The 18,666-nt window shown below is 41.5% G+C and overlaps 2 protein-coding genes across 4 annotated transcripts in view; one reads left to right on the top strand and one right to left on the bottom strand.

The window, feature by feature from the left end:
* Positions 1-6,950, bottom strand: part of PECR (peroxisomal trans-2-enoyl-CoA reductase) — a 17,180-nt gene extending 10,230 nt beyond the window's left edge. Inside the window, exons 1-2 of the mRNA XM_075181407.1 lie at positions 6,905-6,950; positions 380-538 (exon numbers count right to left, since the gene is read on the bottom strand). Coding sequence (XP_075037508.1) covers positions 380-538; positions 6,905-6,950 — 205 coding nt within the window. The remainder of the gene's footprint in view (positions 1-379; positions 539-6,904) is intronic.
* TMEM169 (transmembrane protein 169) lies at positions 4,898-16,386 on the top strand. Of its 3 annotated transcripts, XM_075178689.1 has the most exons (4): positions 4,898-5,074; positions 7,200-7,337; positions 12,458-12,839; positions 14,465-16,386. In XM_075178689.1, the coding sequence occupies exons 3-4, from the start codon at positions 12,530-12,532 to the stop codon at positions 15,085-15,087; spliced, it is 933 nt and encodes a 310-aa protein (XP_075034790.1). In that variant the 5' UTR covers positions 4,898-5,074; positions 7,200-7,337; positions 12,458-12,529; the 3' UTR covers positions 15,088-16,386. The 3 variants fall into 3 exon arrangements, with proteins under 3 accessions (XP_075034790.1, XP_075034791.1, XP_075034789.1); XM_075178690.1 differs by lacking the exon at positions 7,200-7,337 and having other exon boundaries at positions 4,898-5,067; XM_075178688.1 differs by lacking the exon at positions 7,200-7,337.
* Positions 16,387-18,666: the final 2,280 nt, after the last annotated feature.

The following is an 18,666-nucleotide window of genomic DNA, read 5'->3' as shown; positions in this document are numbered from 1 at the left end:
TTGACCTCACTTTGCTCTCACTTGACCTTGCTGAATACTCAAGGTCATTGGTGTCACCTCTCTGCCCCTTGTCATTTAAACCAAAATCTAAGGGGAAGCCCACCCAACAGTGTATCCTGAAGAAGGCAACCTGTGGCTGGCCAGACGTTGTGGCACTACAAGTCCCAGCATGCCCCTAATAGAAACATCAATAGGACACTACTCCAACCCCAGCTGGCAGCACATGCTGGGACTTGCAGTTCCACAATGGCTGACCAGCTGCGGGTCACCCACGTGCACTCCCAGGCAGAGAGAGGCTGCAGCAGGGAAGAGGTTAAATGAATCCCAGCAGCCCGGGGCCCAGTCTGAGGGCCACAGGCCACAGCCCCCAGCCTCTGACCTAGTCCCAGCAGCTCGGCCGCTATGGCTTTCCCAATGCCTGTTCCTCCTCCCGTGACAATCGCAACTTTGTTCCGGAACAGTCCCGGACTAACACACTGGAGACCGCCATGATGAAAGGTGACTTCCGGGTACTCCGGGCAGGGTCTGGGAGCTTTAACTAGGCCGCGTTACCATGGTTACCGGTCCAAGCCTAACCCAGCTCTGTCCTCAGCTCACCCCCCTCTGCATCCCTGCTCCCCTCTGTGCCCTCAAGCCTAGCTTGGTCCTCTGCCCCCCTCCTTCCTGCCTTATCTGACCCCCATCCATCCTGCCCCCCTGCCTTATATGCCTGCCCCCTCCTGCCTTATCTGCCCCCCTGCCCCCCATCCTGCCCCCTGCCTTATCTGACCCCCTGCCCCCCTATCCTGCCCCCTGCCTTATCTGCCCCCCTGCCCATGACTGCTGCTTCTACCTGTATATTTTATAATAAAATCCTAGACCTAGACTAGACAATACACTGCTGCATACTGCAAGACCATCACTATTCATTGTAAATAATACATGGAAAATACTGTAATACAATAAGAAAAACTTCAAATAAGTAGATACATAAATAACTGCACACTGTCCTAAATGCAGACTGAATAGGCACAGTGCAGTACAATAGCCAAAAATTGAAAGCTATAATGCTGCATAAGTAAATGCACATTTTTTTTAGAATAAAATAACAACAATATAAATAATTAGATTAAATAGATTACAGGAGCATTTTGGGGACAAACATTCAAGAAAAATAATCTTCAAAACCCAGGAGCAGTAATTATCAGCTATGTAACCAGAGGGAAACAAGTGCAAGTGCATAGCAAGTAGCATGCAATTTCTTGTTTTAATACAATTAAAACTGAGAGCTAAACTCTGTATCCAACATACAAATGTTGTGGTATATTGGGCTTACAGTATTCACTGGTGGAGATTTTGTACACACGGTAGAATAAAATATATATATATATATATATATATATATATATATATATATATATATATATATATGTGTCATATATTTTTGACTATAGTTCACTGCAACATTTGTTGGGAGTCTATGCCATGCACTTATTACTCTTTCTGTAATAAAGTACTGCACACCCTTAGTTGTTTACTTTCCTTAATTTTCAAAGGCCGGTTAAGGTTTTCCAGATTTTGTTCCTATAATGTTTCTGTCCCTAAAAATTTTTTTTTTATTCTGCATTGTATTAAGCCAAGGTTCACCTAGGTGATGCCACTCTCCGCTATCCCTGCATTTTCCACCAGAGTACAGTTTTTGTCACAGAAATTTACAACATGGAATGTAATTCTTTTTTCATTCAGCACCTGCATTATAAAACCCAAGGGTCAGGGGTGTAAATAGACATTTGTGTGTCCCATAGCAAATGTTTTTAAGGGCTACCCTGTACCTTGCAATGGTGAAAAACTCACCAATACACATGGGGCTTTGTCAGGGAAGGCATGCTCCCCCCCCCCCCCCCCCTCTAAGTTGTGTACCGCACAAAGCAGAGCTTACCTTTACCCAAAACACCCTCATAGAAATGTAATTTCTTCTATACAATAACTACCATAACATTAAAATAAATTAATATATACAAAATAAACTGCATGGTATGAATATATTCATCTTAATTGAATTGTATGTAAAAGAATGGTACATTTACATTAACTTTGTACATACAGTAAATACAGTTAACTTGATTTCTTACTTTATAGTTCTTGATTTGAGTAATGTATCATAATAGGAAGATTAATATATCAATTTTGTTTCTTTTCCCAATTCATGCAAGAGTAAGTGTTGGTAACCTAACAAAAAAATTGCAGTGTTTTAGTCAGAGGGCTCTCTGTGGAAATGGTAATCACCCCTCTCATTCATAGGATGTGTAGTAAACTTTTGTGGTAATGTTTGCATCCTATTTATGTTTCCTGTTTTAAGGTGTAACCTCACTGTGCCTATTGTCATTGGTATTCTGGAAAACATTCTCTATTCAGGATGGCTTATATTGGCTGTGAAACACTTGCCAACTATCTCTAATTTTCAAAATAGCCTAAAAACAAACAACTTCTTATTCTGTTAACGGAAGTTGGGCGTAAAGCCATATTATAGCATTGGATTGAAACACCAATCTGACTTTGGAATCAGTCCAAGTTAGACTTTTATACTTAAAAGGAATGACATGTTTATTTATTAACATTTATTTATATAGCGCCAGCATGCTCAGCAGCACTTTACAATTTGGAATGAACACAAAAAAAGACGGGGTATTAATAGACAGATAAATAGATAATAGGGTCAATCCAGGCAGCTTTTATTCCAATGCTGGGGGAAATGTATATAAACTTTCCCATCAGACACAAAACAAGCAATGAAAAATGCTTTCAATGTACATCCTGTTACGCCTCTTGTCTACTTTCAAACCAGCCCCAGTTGTCATGTAAACAGATACATAAGACCTGACCTGCCCCCCACTATAACAATCTAAAGTGCAAGACAGACCATCACTGCACACTACCATATACCAGTTCCATGGATGGATCGCTGAGCTTATAACTCGAGGTGAGCAGCTGTTTCATCATGTTTCTTATCACATTTATTACATACTGAACATGTATGCTTTCTTTATAAAACTGACTCTTACAATATTACCGCATATAACATCGTCATAGCACTTCAAGACAAGGATCAGCTGAGAGTTTTATTAAGCAAACACTTCTGCTTAATGTTGTCTCCTTTCTAAAATGTTAAATACTTTGTCTTTGTTAAGATTTTAGAATGCATTGGTGATACATACACCATTGACAGCTATACCTTTTATTTTTAATGCATTTTTATGTGCTTTGTTTTACAACTGATAATTGTATTAAAAGAGGACGAGTTTCAATATGCCCAAACTATGCAACCATTGGCAGAGCTACCATTGGTGCAGCAGATAAGGCGACCATGGCCTTATCTGTGTGGAGTTTGTATGTTCTCCCCGTGTTTGCGTGGGTTTCCTCCGGGTGCTTCGGTTTCCTCCCACACTCCAAAAACATACTTGTAGGTTAATTGGCTGCTATCAAAATTGACCCTTGTCTGTCCGTCTCCCTGTCTGTCTGTGTCTGTGTGTGAGTGTGTGTCTATATTAGGGAATTTAGACTGTAAGCTCCAATGGAGGAGGGACTGATGTGAGTGAGTTCTCTGTACAGCGCTGCGGGCCTGGGTTCCCTCCTCCCCGCTTCCCTGCAATTGCACCCACAACTGCCTAGTTCCACCTCTGTATGCAATTGAGTGCAAGATATACCTATGTATTATCGGCCATTACAGACTAAAACTGACCCACTGTGTGTGTACATAGCTAATTGTCCATCTTGGCTTGCACATGGTCTCTTGAAACGTCTACATTGGTGTTAGGAGCAAAGCAAAAAAAATAAAAAAATGCAAAGTTGGAAGGTGGCATGTAAAAATAAAGGTGTCTAGTATTCATGTATAACATGCAAAAGCAGCCAGTATTTAAGCTGCGTGCAACAACTAAAAACATATGATTTCATCCCTTGCATTGCAACTTGATTTGACCAAGAGCAAATCTGCTCCTTTTTTGGTTTGCTCCTAAATGTGGCCCACGTGTTTTTTGGGGGTCTTTTTTTCTGTGCTTCTCTGCTATGTCTTTATATCATCAGAGTTGGTTAATTTTGTTACTCTTGAATATGTCATAGCTCTGCTTTGTGCATCGGATAAAACTGCATTTCGATTCCCTGCATGTCATGTCCCAGGGAATCAAAAATAACCAACTCTGTCTCATTATATAAAGTCTCAGCAGAAAAGATCAGAAATAAAAATTTAGTAACAGTTGCAGCATGAATAAGCCAATCGATTAAACTTGTTTGATGATGGAGAACCCCTTTAATGACAAGTCTGTAGGAAAATGCTGCTGCTATAATCACAACTGTATTTCAATTATGTTTGGTTATAATAAGTTCAGGAACTTTTATACATAGTTATGAATGTTACCAGGCTTTATGTAATGTGTGTATTAGCTGATATGACCGTGCTCCTATATGCAGAATAAAATAGGTAGTGTTTGTTGTAGGGTACAGAATACAGACATGGTGCATTGCAGTATATTCCATGTAATATAATTCAAAACTGAGAGTAACTTACTAGCAGCAACCAGCCAACAATTAGCTTTCATCTGTCTGGTGAGTTAGATAATGAAAACAAATGTCTGTCTTATTGGTTGCTATGGTACAGTGCTTATTGTCATAGACTACAAACTTCAATAATGATTTAGCAGCCAAGATAATTGGTAGCAATTGCTAAAAAAAATAAAAATTTCAAGGTATGCAAATTGAATGAGGACTAGATGCAGAAGTATGTGCATGGAAATCTGTGCTACTGACTGGAAGTCATTTAAATACCCACCAGTACCTAAACAGTTAATGATTCAGAGGGACAAGTATAGCTCATCTGTGAGTGCATGACGTCATGTGAAAGAGCTCTAGCTCCTCCCAGGGATGTGCCGGTGGGCGTGGCTATGCCTGGAGAGGGTCTCTGTCCTTTGTGCAGGGAGCAGTAGTCCTGGGATGGTCACAGACAGCTGCTAGATCCTACCTCAAATCTGGGGTTCCACCTTCCCCATCATAAATCCAGGAAGAGGAGCAGACACCCCTCAGAGGCTCAGTAACATGGTACCTAGTAAGCATCTTTTCTGAACTTACTGTCAGTCTTATACAGATCTGTGCACATTTAGCAATTAATATACTGTATGTGTGTATTATATCTATTGCAAGAACAACAATGCAATGCTGTTTAAGTCAAACTAATTAATTATGCTTCTCATTAATTGCTGAGTGCTATATAAAGCAATTGTTGAAGTGTTTAGTGATCTTGAAAAGAGGTCAGTATGATTAAATTAGATACAATGTGTGAATTAGTGGTGATGCTATGTTTGGCAGGTTGCTGTATTTAAATGATATAATGTATTAGTGTTGTTTACAATGTCTAATCTATTTAAGTATTAATGTTGATAGTGTTTGGCTGTTCATAGATTTAAATAATACAATGTTTGTGATGTGCAGCAATTCTTACACCTGCTTGTTTATTTCTATTTTAACCCCGTTTGATTGGATCCGTTACCCCAGATATCACACAGCAGCTGCTTCATGACAAGGTTCTGACATTAATAAAATAGAGGTCTGATTGCTCACCGAGCCCCCAGCTAAGGTTTGCATGCAGACACCAAGTCAGGGAATATCCTATAATACAATAGCCTGACAGTAGCTCTCCCCCCCCCCTCCTCCAATTCTATTATTAGATAGATGTATTTTTTCCCCATTTGAAACTTGCCAATTCTCCCTGACTCTGCAGAGGCATCATATCCGGCTTGGTGAGTACAATGTGCTAATTGACTGCATCAGTTGGATGGAGCATTGCCTCTCTATCAATAGTTAAATCTTCATTTCAGTTTCTAGTCTTTGTGTCCATTAAACAAACCACACGAGTTTATTTGCAAACAATTTAATGAATGAAATAGATCTCTTCCTAGACAAGTTGGGGCATTTGGCAGCACTGATAGGAATGCATTTACTGGAGCGATTAAATCATTGTCTGTCCACTTCCTGTATTAGGATCCCTCACAATGCACTCAGCCATCAGGCTATATTGATGTCATTCTCTTGCCTCGAAGAAGCTGTAGAATATGAAAGCAGAGGTTGCTGTAAATTTACTGAGGGTGATGAAGTGAACTTTGATGTTTAGATGTACTCACAAGCAAATGGGATGTATTGCTGATTACAATGGGTCTGTTTGCCTGAAATGACTTCTAGTTGGTGTCTTGCAATCTATGTCTGCCTGGAAGTTACATGGGATCTGGGGGGACCTGTTCATTCAATAAGGGATCAACTTCTTAGTTACATCTCGCCTATCATCCCATCTTTAAACCTCTACTCTTTAAAGAGACATCATCATCATCATCATCAGCTACTTATAAAGCGCCACTATTTTCGCAGACCCTAAAACTCTGTGTTCCCTGCAGTGTAATAAGGTTTGGGTTCCCAACCCTTCCTCTGATCTCTGATATGAAGATTGGGTTTCTGATGCCTGATGCAGATTTCTATGTTCCAGCCATTACTGCCTGGAGTGACTATTACTTATATAGCATCACCGTATTAAGCAGTGTTATACAGAGAATATTTAATTATCCACATAACGGTCCCTGCCCCATCAAAGCTTACAGTCTAAATTCCCTACCACCCCCACACAGACTAGGGTCCATCTTTGTCAGCAGCCAATTAACCTACCAGTGCTTTTGCAGTGTGGGAGGAAACTGAAGCACCCGGAGGAAACCCACGCAAACACGGGGAGAACATACAAACTCCACATAGATAGGACACTGGTTGGTATTGAACCCATGACCCCAGTGCTGTGAGGCAGAAGTGCTAACCACTGAATACTTGCAAAAAAGGGCTTTGACAATTGAATTATTGGTTGAGGTCACAAAATTGCTGCCATCACTTTGTGACTCACCAAGAACCTCAGTGTTACTGGTTCCTAATAAACGTATAAGTTGCATGTTTGTGAAGATAAGCTCCGCCCCCACAATGGCTGCCTTCAGTGTCTGCTGGCATTACAAACTGCTGCTGTAGAATCCATTAAATATAATGCGGCTGAGGAAAAAGTGCACAGTTGTATTTTATCCGTGGCTGATGCTTTCTACGCAAACCTATATCATCAATCTTCATTTCAGTGTATGGTGAATATCCGTTTTGGCATCTCTGTTTGTAACTGGTTTGCATAGTAAACGTTTTTTTTTTTTTTTTAGATGTGGGGGATGCAGTAAACTGGTCTCGCCCCATCCACGTAATGTTCCTGGTGTCACTGTGGATTGCAGCACTCCGTACAGAAATGTATTGATGCTGGTTGTCTAAAATCCCTGGAGATACCAGGAGAAGGATATACGGTAGCTGGACCAGTTATATCTGCCATTCAGTTATATTTAATTTTACCTGTTATTATATAAAAGTAATTACAGAATCTAAGATATTCTAATTTATAAATATTTATATTGACCAATTAGGAGATTATTCTTTAAGTCATTGTATTCCATACATTTGTGACTTATTAGATCATTTATTTTTAGTCACGATTATCAGGTGCATCTCCACCTCAATATCACATTCAACTCCATCACTGTTCACATGTTCCCAAACATTGGGGCAGCACGGTGGCTAAGTGATTAGCACTTCTGCCTTACAGCGCTGGGGTCATGAGTTCAATTCCCGACCATGGCCTTATCTGTAATGAGTTTGTATGTTCTCCCCGTGTTTGGGTGGGTTTCCTCCGGGGGCGCTTCAGTTTCCTCCCACACTCCAAAAACATACTGGTAGGTTAATTGGCTGCTAACAAATTGACCCTAGTCTGTGTGTCTGTCTCTGTGTCTGTCTGTCTGTCTGTGTGTGTGAATTTAGACTGTAAGCTCCAATGGGGCAGGGACTGATGTGAGTGAGTTCTCTGTACAGCGCTGCGGAATTAGTGGCGCTATATAAATAAATGATGATGATGAAGATGATTATTGGGTCCCGGAAAGTTGCAAGAAAGTGATTATTTGCCTATTTCATAGTTACCAGTGGTGGTCTTGGCGGTGATATTAAAGGTATTGGTGGGTTTCCTCTGAAAAGACACCCACCTTTCTGCTACCCATCAGGAGGCAAATAACAGGGAAAACGTATTCTCGTCTGTGAAACCACTTTAGTCTCTATTCCATGTGACAGAAAAATGCTCCTCTCCTTCAATTTATACAGCAGGTGTGGACCCGTCCCATTTTGTGTTTCTGCGGCATCCTGATGAACCCCCCCCCCCCCCCCCATCCCCTTCTCGGTCACCCCTTCCAGAGAGCGGCCGTCTGCTGCTCTGGAGTCTTAGGGCTGAAAGCAGTCGCCCAGCCTGGGGGTCTCAGCTGGGTCTCTGTCAAACACATTCTTCTGTGCTGGAAATGAATGCACAGTCCTACAGCTGCATTCATCATTGTCTATAGATAGTATAGCTGTCACGCACCAGGTTGAAAGCATGTCTCTTCTTAAAGGGGAACCATGCACATATGTGAGGCCAGTCTTTGAATGTTCTTTATCTGTGCAGGAATTGTTTTCTTCTTGTCCTTCATGAGAACACAGCGGTTTTATGCTGTTTCTTTTACAGTGTAGGTGTTCCTACTATATTCCCAATAAAGCTCTCCCTTGGGTGGGATTGTTTTGTTAAGTGTGATCACACTTGACACAGTGTTACTTGCATCACTTGCTTGCAACATTGACAGGCACAGTACCTGCTAAATTTAAATGTGCAAATACCTTTTAGGAATGTTACACTAGAGTGGTAGTGCCTGCTGTAATTGTTTTCAGGTCTGTGTTAACTGTGGTCAACACTGACCTAAAATTGGGCTGATCCTAGAGACAAACCTACAGCTGAATTTTAGGATTCTTTCTAATGTATACTTGCGCTTTTTAATCTAAAATGACCTGTTTCTTGACATCTGTGCTTGCTGCAATCTATTGCACCTAGTCTAACACCCAATCGTTTGCTATGGCATACATCTGTGTTGGGTGCGTCATGTTAAAGTGTAAAAGTCACCTACACGCATTAGAGGCAGTAGTTGGGGTTTATATATTAACCTGCGGGTTTGAAGAAGTGGAGATGTTGCCTATAACAACCAATCAGATTCTAGTCATTTATTTAGTACATTCTACAAAATGACAGCTAGAATCTGATTAGTTGCTATACTCCTTGTGTTTGCTGAACCAATATTCATAATAACATAACCTATGAATTTACAGGAAACCAACAGTTACTGGTTCCTAGTGACTGGATAGGCTGCATTCTCGGTGATGTTACTGGTTCCTAGTGAATGGATTGGCTGCATTCTCAGTGATGTCACTGGTTCCTAGTGAGTGGATAGGCTGCATTCTCAGTGATGTCGCTGGTTCCAAGTGAATGGATAGGCTGCATTCTCAGTGATGTCACTGGTTCCTAGTGAATGGATAGGCTGCATTCTCAGTGATGTCACTGGTTCCAAGTGAATGGATAGGCTGCATTCTCAGTGATGTCACTGGTTCCAAGTGAATGGATAGGCTGCATTCTCAGTGATGTCACTGGTTCCTAGTGAATGGATAGGCTGCATTCTCAGTGATGTCACTGGTTCCTAGTGAATGGATAGGCTGCATTCTCAGTGACGTCACTGGTTCCAATTGAATGGATAGGCTGTATTCTAGGTGATGTTGCTGGTTCCTAGTGAATGGATAGGCTGCATTCTCGGGGATATCGCTGGTTCATAGTGCATTCAGGCGAAACTCACTCACTTGAATGTGTGGGAGGTGTGTAATTACATGGGCAGCACGTTGGCTGTGGTTAGCCCTTCTGCCTTACAGCATTGTGGTCATGAGTTCAATTCCCGAACATGGCCTTATTTGTGAGGAGTTTGTATGTTCTCCCCGTGTTTGCGTGGGTTTCCTCCGGGTGTTCTGGTTTCCTCCCACACTCAAAAATCATACTGGTTGGTTAATTGACCCTAGTCTGTGCGTGTGTATGTTAGGGAATTTAGACTGTTAGCCCCAATGAGGCAGGGACTGATGTGAATAAGTTCTCTGTACAGCGCTGTGGAATTAGTGGCGCTATATAAATAAATGGCGATGATGATGCCTCCCAACTATCCTGGTTTCAGTGGGACAGTTCCAGTTTTACAGCTCTTTCGCACTGTCCTGCCCAGGAACATGTTGGTCTTGTGGGTGGGTATGTTGGGGAAAGGGAGGTATGTAATGGGCAGCCTAGTGCCACAAGGTGGCCATGCCCCAGTTTTGCAGTCGTTACGCCCCCTGTCCCGCTGGTGAGCACAGACATGGTGGGAGGTATGTAATAAGAGGGCAAAGACCATTTAAAATATGTCCCTTTTCCTGCTGGTCTACAATGCCAGGCAGCGTGAAAGGCGATTCAAACGCAATAAACAGTGGTGATGGCGGCATTACAAAAAAAATGTAAGGGGCTGGAGGTGGTATTAGCGCTTGTTAAATGCTGGACACGCCCCTTCCATTGGATGGTCACACCCTTTACATGGGATGGTCACACCCTCTACATGGGATGGTCACACCCTCTACATGGGATGGTCACACCCTCTACATGGGATGGTCACACCCTCTACATAGGAGGGTCACACCCCCTCCGCAGTCAAACATTTGGAAACCCCTCTACAAATCCTGCTATTGCCCTTGAGATAGACAGGCTGCGTTCTCAGAGATATCACTGGCTCAGAAGGAACTTATAGGCTGCATTCTTGGATGTCGTGGTTCCTAGTGAATGGATAAGTCCATATAGATCACTGCATACTGCCAGCTCTGGTTTCCAAGACTTCCTGCAGATTCTTTGAAATAACAGATTGCCCCACAGCAGTCTGCCTCTTTCCATACATTTATACTATTTATAGCTGAACAAGAACCGCTTGTGCTTGCAGTATAACTAGGTCAGTGATGGCTATAAATCTTCCTTCTAACCCCGCTGAGGAAATATTCTCTCTTTCCTGCTACGCCAGTGTCATTTACGGTCTGAGAAATATGTAAATATGTAAATACTGAATTATGATGGGAATATTGTCTCTGATATGTCCAAATATTTAGTGTACAGAATAGACTCTAAGCAGTGGTGTAGTTAAAGACCACTGTTCCCTGGTGCAAAATATGAGCGGAAATTTGAGGGCGCATCGGCGCAGCCTGTTTAGTAGATTAGGGGGATGCTTTAGTTCTACAATATTTCTGAATTGTTGTCATCACCGTGTGCTCCCAATCTGGAATATCTGGTAAACTGGACCTGCTTGTTGCTTCCATGGTCACAAATAGGAGAAAAAAAAACAAGTGGCCCAGAGTCCGCGTAGAAAATTGTAGTCAGAAGCGTTTCCAGAACCCCTGGGCCCAGTGCAGTTGTTATCTAGAGATCAGCGAAGTATTTAAAGCTGTTTCGTTAAACATTCCCCATTTGGCAGCAGAATTTTGCTCCAGCGGATTCTGGTCTTGGGTGCGGAAGTCCCCTATAATCTCTGTCCCACCAGGTCGTCTCTCGTACCCCCCAACCTTCTTGATTTTGTTGGGACTGCTCCACATTGTGGACCTCTAAATTAGCGGAGCTCACACAAAATGGGTGGGATTCTCCCAAAGTTGGTGTTTTGATAGCATGTGGATGGAACTGGGTCAGGATTTGGGTGTATTCTCTGTGTCTAAATATTGGGAGGTTATTATCCCCCAACCACAGCACAGAGCGCTTGTCCCAGATCTGTTTATAAAGCTATAAATTCTGCAGTATGCGGAGCTTTATAAATACAGTGTGGGATGGAAAAACAACAGCAGAACATGATGATTGTATCGCCAATGCTTCGGACCCCTGACAAACGGCCTGTTCTGCCACCAGACTCAATTTGAACTGAGTTTTTTGCAGCTATTTCCCCTCATCTCCAGCTGTCACCCATAGTGGTCAATCACTGGCTCATCTAATAAGAGCAAATACCTCATTGGCTAAAATGTGTGATCTCATATTGGTGCCATATACCCCATAGTATTAAACAAGCCTTCATGTACTGAGGACATACTGCCGTAATAATTGCTGAAGACTTTAATAACGAAGATAAAATATCTGTAGTTTTTGTCTTCCTCTACGGAGATCTGATTTGTGCTTTTATTCTAAAGCTCCTTTTAATTTCCTGTGGTTGAAGCTGATAATTATCCTGTCATCTTTATATTGTCGGCACAGTCGTCCTGTCTTGTCAATGTAAAATATTGCTCTGTCCCTGGGTTCTTATGAGGTAAATCAGAGCTAATAATAATCTGCAGTATAATTAGAGCTCTCTAATTAGCTACACTATGAATCTGTTTATTTAATGTTAAATGGACAGAATATATTATATTTTGTCTTTTGTGGTTTTCTTTTCTGACAAATTGACTGGGTGTATTTTTATCAGAGAAAAAAATACTCATTGCAACTATATGTCTCTTGGTTTCTATGTAATTTTTTTTGTTTTTTAAACTTTTTTTTTTACTTTTATCTCCATAGATCCCTCGCACTTTGCTGTCGGTACCACACATGATGGAGAAGTGACCAATCAGGATCTCTAAGTTCTAAAACATGCAGAGTGAGGTCATTCCCAGCGATCCTGGGATCGAGGAGATCGCTCCAAAATCAAATAAGAGCGCCCCGCAAAGTCCCCTAAGGGACACCCTGCGGAGAGCTGCGGCTGCAGTGTCCTTTGAGGGGATAACGGGAGAGGCGACCGTAGAGAGGAAGAAGAGGAAGAAGAAGGAGCCTCGGCCGGAGTCCATCATCGTGTATCGCTCTGACAATGAGAAGGTCGTAGAGGATGAAACGGCCAATCAGGATGCAGGAGAGAGAAGCGCAGAAGAGGGGTCTAGATTTCTGGGAACCCCAATGAGTGATGGTATGTAATTCTTTGTACTTTATCAAATTACATAAACATAAAAAAAGCTACAAAGAGCCGATTACAGAGTTAGGACACTATAGACGTTTCTGTTCTTAGGTGGCTTCAAAATGACCAACACAAGATGGAAAAGAGAAATGGGAGAAAGCATAGAAATGGAGGGAGGGAATTATTGTAGAATTGTGCAACAAATTCCAATTTTCTGATCCGCCAAGTTGCCTAATCATTCCAGATTTACAGCTATTGGACTGCTTACTATTTTTGTCTAGGGATATTCGCAAATACAATTGGACGATAGAATAGTGTGAGGTATATCTACTGTCTATAAAACAAAAAGAAATTTGTCAGCGCTTATCCTTTAAACTGCATGTCTGTGTGTGTCTAGCAAAATGAAAACATGAGGTATTCGTTCATATTTTGATCAAAAGATTTAAGCCTGCATCCCAACGTCAAGGGTACCTCATTATATGCAGGTCCTACACTGACCTATAAGCTTTAAACACTATTAAAATGCAGTTAAAATCAGATGCACTCACCTCCCAGGTATAGGGGTTTACATCTAGCAAAGGCTGGCTTGTGAGCCACACTCAAATGTGCCTTAAATAGGCTTGATGTACAGCTGCTATGACAAAAAGGCAATATTTTGAAACAAAACCAGAGAAAAATAAGCCCGCGCTCGGTATATCCCACATTATATATGGTACCAGCTGCTTGGCAATAAGCCCGCGCTCGGTATATCCCATATTGTATGTGGTAGCAGCTGCGTGGCAATATAAATGCCCATATATGTATACAAAACAAAAAGAAATGATATCTACTGTCTATAATGTATTATTGCTAAGTTTACCAATAGGAAGAATATATCACTAAATTTAGTTCACTGATATCAGGGATCATGGAACATATGACATTATGGCTCAATTAATGTTCTAATCAAGGAGAAAAGTTATAAGACGTGTCATGACTGGTATTTCTCCAAACTCTCCCTTGTTGGTGGGGTTTCCTCTTATTCAGTTCATGACAGAGATTCGTTCTCAATTGACTTTACAAGTTTAGAAAGTGCCTTTAGTGACAACTGTATAGGTCCTTCTATTTTGTAAATAAGGTACAAATGTAACTGAGTAGCCAATCGTACCTCCTTCAATCAAACATAAACACGTAAATCATTCAAAACTGCACAATCCAGTTGAATTGAAGGTATGTTCAGGAGGCGAGTCTTTATATTAAGACATAAATACTAGTGCATATGATTCCATGTCATATGTTTCGCCAGAGATAGAGCTTTTCTCCACTTAATAGAGCCCTGTGTATTTATGTCACAAATTGTGCATTTATTTTAATTCTGTTTACTGCTTGCATAACCTAATAGCTGTAAGCAGAATATAAAAAAAACCCTGATATAAGCTTTTTAGCAGGATGGCTCCTGTAGGTTAGGGGATAGGACAGAACATGTAGTTGCAACTTGGAAATACCCTTGTATGTGGCTTAGGTCTGTGTGTGATTTGTACAGTGGGCATCTACAGAATATATGGACATTCCAGGAAAACTCTGTGCTGTCACTCTAGGTCCATACTATTTATGACGGGTGAGTGTCCTTCCCTAACAGCTTTTGTGTTTTCCGATAGGTGGGTGGAGCATTCCTCCAGATAGCCGCTATGTCACCTTAACTGGAACAATCACTCGTGGGAAGAAGAAAGGTCAGATGGTGGACATCCATGTAACATTAACTGAGAAGGAACTTCAGGAGCTTACAAGATCCAAGGAGCCTTTGCAAGACGAGCTAGCGGAGGGAAAAAAGACTTGTTCTGTCGGCCTAGACAAAGGTCCGCATGTTCTTCTCTGGAGTATTGTTTGCTTGCCGGTCATATTTGTTCTATCGTTCGTGCTGTCGTTTTACTATGGGACCATTACCTGGTATAACATTTTCTTAGTTTACAATGAAGAGAGGACTTTCTGGCATAAGATCACCTTCTGCCCCTTTTTAATTATATTCTACCCAATTATTATCGTGGTCGTGTCCGTATCTCTGGCCATATATACGTCGGTGACTCAAATATCTTGGTCGTTTGGTGAGTGGTGGCACGCTGTGAAGGATATGGAGAAAGGTTTCTGTGGGTGGCTTTGCAGCAAACTCGGTCTAGAAGACTGTTCCCCTTACAGCATTGTGGAATTACTGGATTCGGACAATATCTCTGGGAGTCTCTCAGTAAAAGGTTCCACTCAAGGTGTGGAGACCTCAGCGGTTTGAGACCAGTACCTGGACCTCTCCTACCTCTGATACCAATTGTTTTTATGATTATGGAATGTTGAGAGTTTGGTGCCATACGGAATGTTCCCGGTGATTGATGAACATGAGTGATACATTTTGGGTTCCACAACTGATACGTCGGATCAAAGCTGGGGAGTGTGAAGACACATGTCATTCAATTATGACCTTGAACTTTTTAAGTTGAGTCTTCAATTTGCCGGCAGCCATTCGTTATTGATCTGCTATTTTTCAGGGGGCGGAGGTATATTTTTGTTTTTAATCCTACACAATTTATCACTGTAAGATGGTGAATTCATTCATCACGATGCCGCCTCTCTGTGCAGCTGGCTCTGCTGTCGTCTGGAACCAATCAAACACTGACATTTGTATGCTTAGTATATTGTACATAGCGGAACCCATCAGAGCTACTGCAATCCACCGATATCTGTGCATTAAAGTTTATATATTTATTTGTTAGATATATCTTATTCCCCTATAAATATTGTTTTCATAATCGGCTTCAGAGAATGAAATGTGAAATGAGATGTATGCTTGCAGTCTTTCTAGGAGTTTAATAAGAAAACTGTGCAACAAAGTTCACCTCCCGAAAAGTATTAGGACCCGCCCCCCCCTGTATTTTTCCCAGTGTTAATAGCAACTGATTGGAGCGTTTCCCTATTGGCTGTCTTGGCACAGTTAAAGAGTATCACTAACATAATTCTACAGGCTGGGTGCCTTTGGGTGATGAGAAAGGAAACAGGGATGGTTATTTTAATTCTAGTAGCCATTTTCCGTTTTTGTTTAATGTTCACTTTAGAAAAGAAGACCATAGGCATTGACGTCAGCATGTATCTGCTCCTTGCAGTTGATTTGTGGGACTGATGATCAGGACTGGGGGTCAGTATCTCAGATTACCCAGAATTCCATGGAATGCAGATGATATATATATATTTTTTTGTTTGCACTTTTGAAATGGGTGAATGCAAAAGTCCAGTAGGCACGTTTCTAGCCAGTATAATGTGACGTTGTTATAACTTGCTGCTTTGGTGTGAGGTTATTCAGGACTTCAGGGTGAATAAAGAATAAAATTAGAAATTGCTGTAAATAAAAATAACCGTGTTTTTCAATTTTTTGCATGATCATTTCTGGTATCACAGGGGGGTAATCTCATGATCGACACAAATCCTGAGACTGTGGAGGATATCTCCAGCTTACCAGGCAGACACCACAGTCACAATGCAGTTACTATGGTCCAATCAGTATTTTGGGTCGGCTGTGGATCTAAGGTCCGGTCTCGTACAGTAGAGGAGGTGGAAGTGTAAACCTTCAGGCCACAGAGATTTGGTATGGTCGCTAGTTGGACGTGCCTAATATAGGACACTTTTATTTTTTTTCTTTTAAACTGCGGAATGTGTTTAGTGTTTTATAACAACAATAATAATTATTATTCAAGACATTAATGTGTTTGTTATAAACTAGCCTATGACAAAGTGGTTGGTAATTACCGTATTATATTTTTCTGGATTCTAACCCACATCAGCATGATGGAAATTGGTGTGTAGTTTATTTTTATTTTTTTCTAAAGAAGACCTGTGAAATCCCCGTTTTTATAAAATTGACCCATAAGTAAATGTTTTGTTTTTTAAAATCTAATGTCCCCCCCCCCCTCCTTCTTATGAACATTAGACCCCTTCTTATGTTTTGTTTGTAGGCGCTCTCTGGAGGCTGGTGAAATCTTGATTACATAAGGCTGAGTGTCTGAATATTCATTAAAGAGATTTCATTTTTTCCCCCTTTCTTTCAGATACTGACTAACTCTTCGGGATATATTTACTAAACTACGGGTTTGAAAAAGTGGAGCTGTTGCCTATAGCAACCAATCAGATTCTAGCTGTCATTCTGTACAATGTACTAAATAAATGATAACTAGAATCTCATTGGTTGCTATAGGCAACAGCTCCACTTTTTCAAACCCACAGTTTAGTAAATATACCCCTTCATGTCGATGTAACCATGAGAGTTAAGAAGGTAGCATTTTTTTGGAAACACAATTATTATATTTTCTTTTCTTTAAGGGTGCTTGATCAAAGCCTCAGTCCCACTCCTCGCGCAGCTGTCAATCATTGTCTGCTCTAGTTCCCAGCATGCATCTTGTCCTGGAGCAGCTTAATAGGCAGGAATAGGACTGGTGACAATGAGGTACTATGGTCTGAGATGCTTGATCACCCACAATGCATTATAAACCACAGGTGAATATGACCTGCAGTGCAGTAAATGTTATATTGATAGAGTACAGGGATTGGACCGATGAAGTGGCCCCTGGGCCAGTAATGGGCTCTATCAGCTGTTGCAGTGTATTCTTATAAAATACTTGTGGGAGGCAGGACTGTAGTCCTGCACACAGGAGGCTGCCATCAGGAACTGTGGGGCCCAGTTCTAATTAATCTGGCAGGGCTCCCCTTCCCATACATGTGCCCCCCTCCATCTGTGCCATACATGCGCCCCCTATCCCTCATCACAGTAGATGCCTCCCCCCACTCCCTCATCACAGTAAATGTTCCCCTCCCACCATAGTAAATGCCCCCCCCCCTCCATAACAGCAAATGTCCCCCTCTCCCCTCCCCGCAATCACAGCAAATGTTCCCCGCTCCCCTCCCCCCAAAGGAAATATACCCCTCTCCCCACCAATCATAGTTGATATGCCGCTCTCTCCCCACCAATCACAGTTAATATGCCCCTCTCTCCCCACCAATCACAGTTAATATGCCCCTCTCCCCTCCCTGCAATCACAATAAATGCCCCCCTCTTTTATCTGCCCCTCCCCTGTCAAATGCATACCCAATTAACTTACCTTCTCCTCCGTAATTCTGCAGCCTCCCAGCATATATGATGTAAGATTGGGAACAGCGATAAATTGAAATTCACTTGAAAGGTTTATTCCTCAAACTGCAGAGGGGTAGTACCTGGTCTTGCCTGGTGCATTTATTTTCGTACACCTTTCACTCTCCCCAAAGCCATGTTTATATCCAGGGGTTAAATGTGTTTGAGCTGGAACTAGGTCAGAGCAGCATCCACTGTCACTGTGAATTGGATTAATGTAATCACAAGTCTGGGAGAGATCGCCACACACATCATGTCTTCCTGGCAGACACTGCTCTGGGGGCAAATCATTCATTATTTATAACTTTATTTATAACACAAAGAGAACGGTGTGTGAAGTAGGGCAGGTGTTTGGCTTCAGAATATCTTTGGCATACCCGGATGACAGGATCGGCATTAAACCATTAGATCATGTAAAATCGAAAGATACATTCTACATGGTTTTGTAAGTGTAGTGGCAATTAATAAATTTTTTTCAAATAATTTTTATTTCAGAAAATGACCATACTATACAGTGGATATAAAAAGTCTACACACCCTTATTGAAATTGGGCTTCTGTTATAAATCCTGAAATCAAGATAAATCGTGTCTGACTTCGTCTCACCTTTAATGGGACCTTGCAACCGACAAACTTCAAGTGAAAAACAAATAGACAATTTTTTGTAATGTTTTTTATTATCATCGTTGGTGTTGGTGCA

Source organism: Mixophyes fleayi, chromosome 7 (assembly GCF_038048845.1).
Source record: "Mixophyes fleayi isolate aMixFle1 chromosome 7, aMixFle1.hap1, whole genome shotgun sequence".
NCBI classification, from domain to species: Eukaryota; Metazoa; Chordata; class Amphibia; order Anura; family Limnodynastidae; genus Mixophyes; species Mixophyes fleayi.
Note: the sequence above shows the minus strand (reverse complement) of the source record. Positions and strands in the feature narration are given on the sequence as shown.

Coding starts and splice junctions, on each gene's coding strand:
- TMEM169 (XM_075178690.1), top strand. CDS start 12,530: ATGCAGAGTGAGGTCATTCCCAGCGATCCTGGGATCGAGGAGATCGCT. Junction 12,840..14,464: donor GGGAACCCCAATGAGTGATG/GTATGTAATTCT, acceptor GTTTTCCGATAG/GTGGGTGGAGCATTCCTCCA.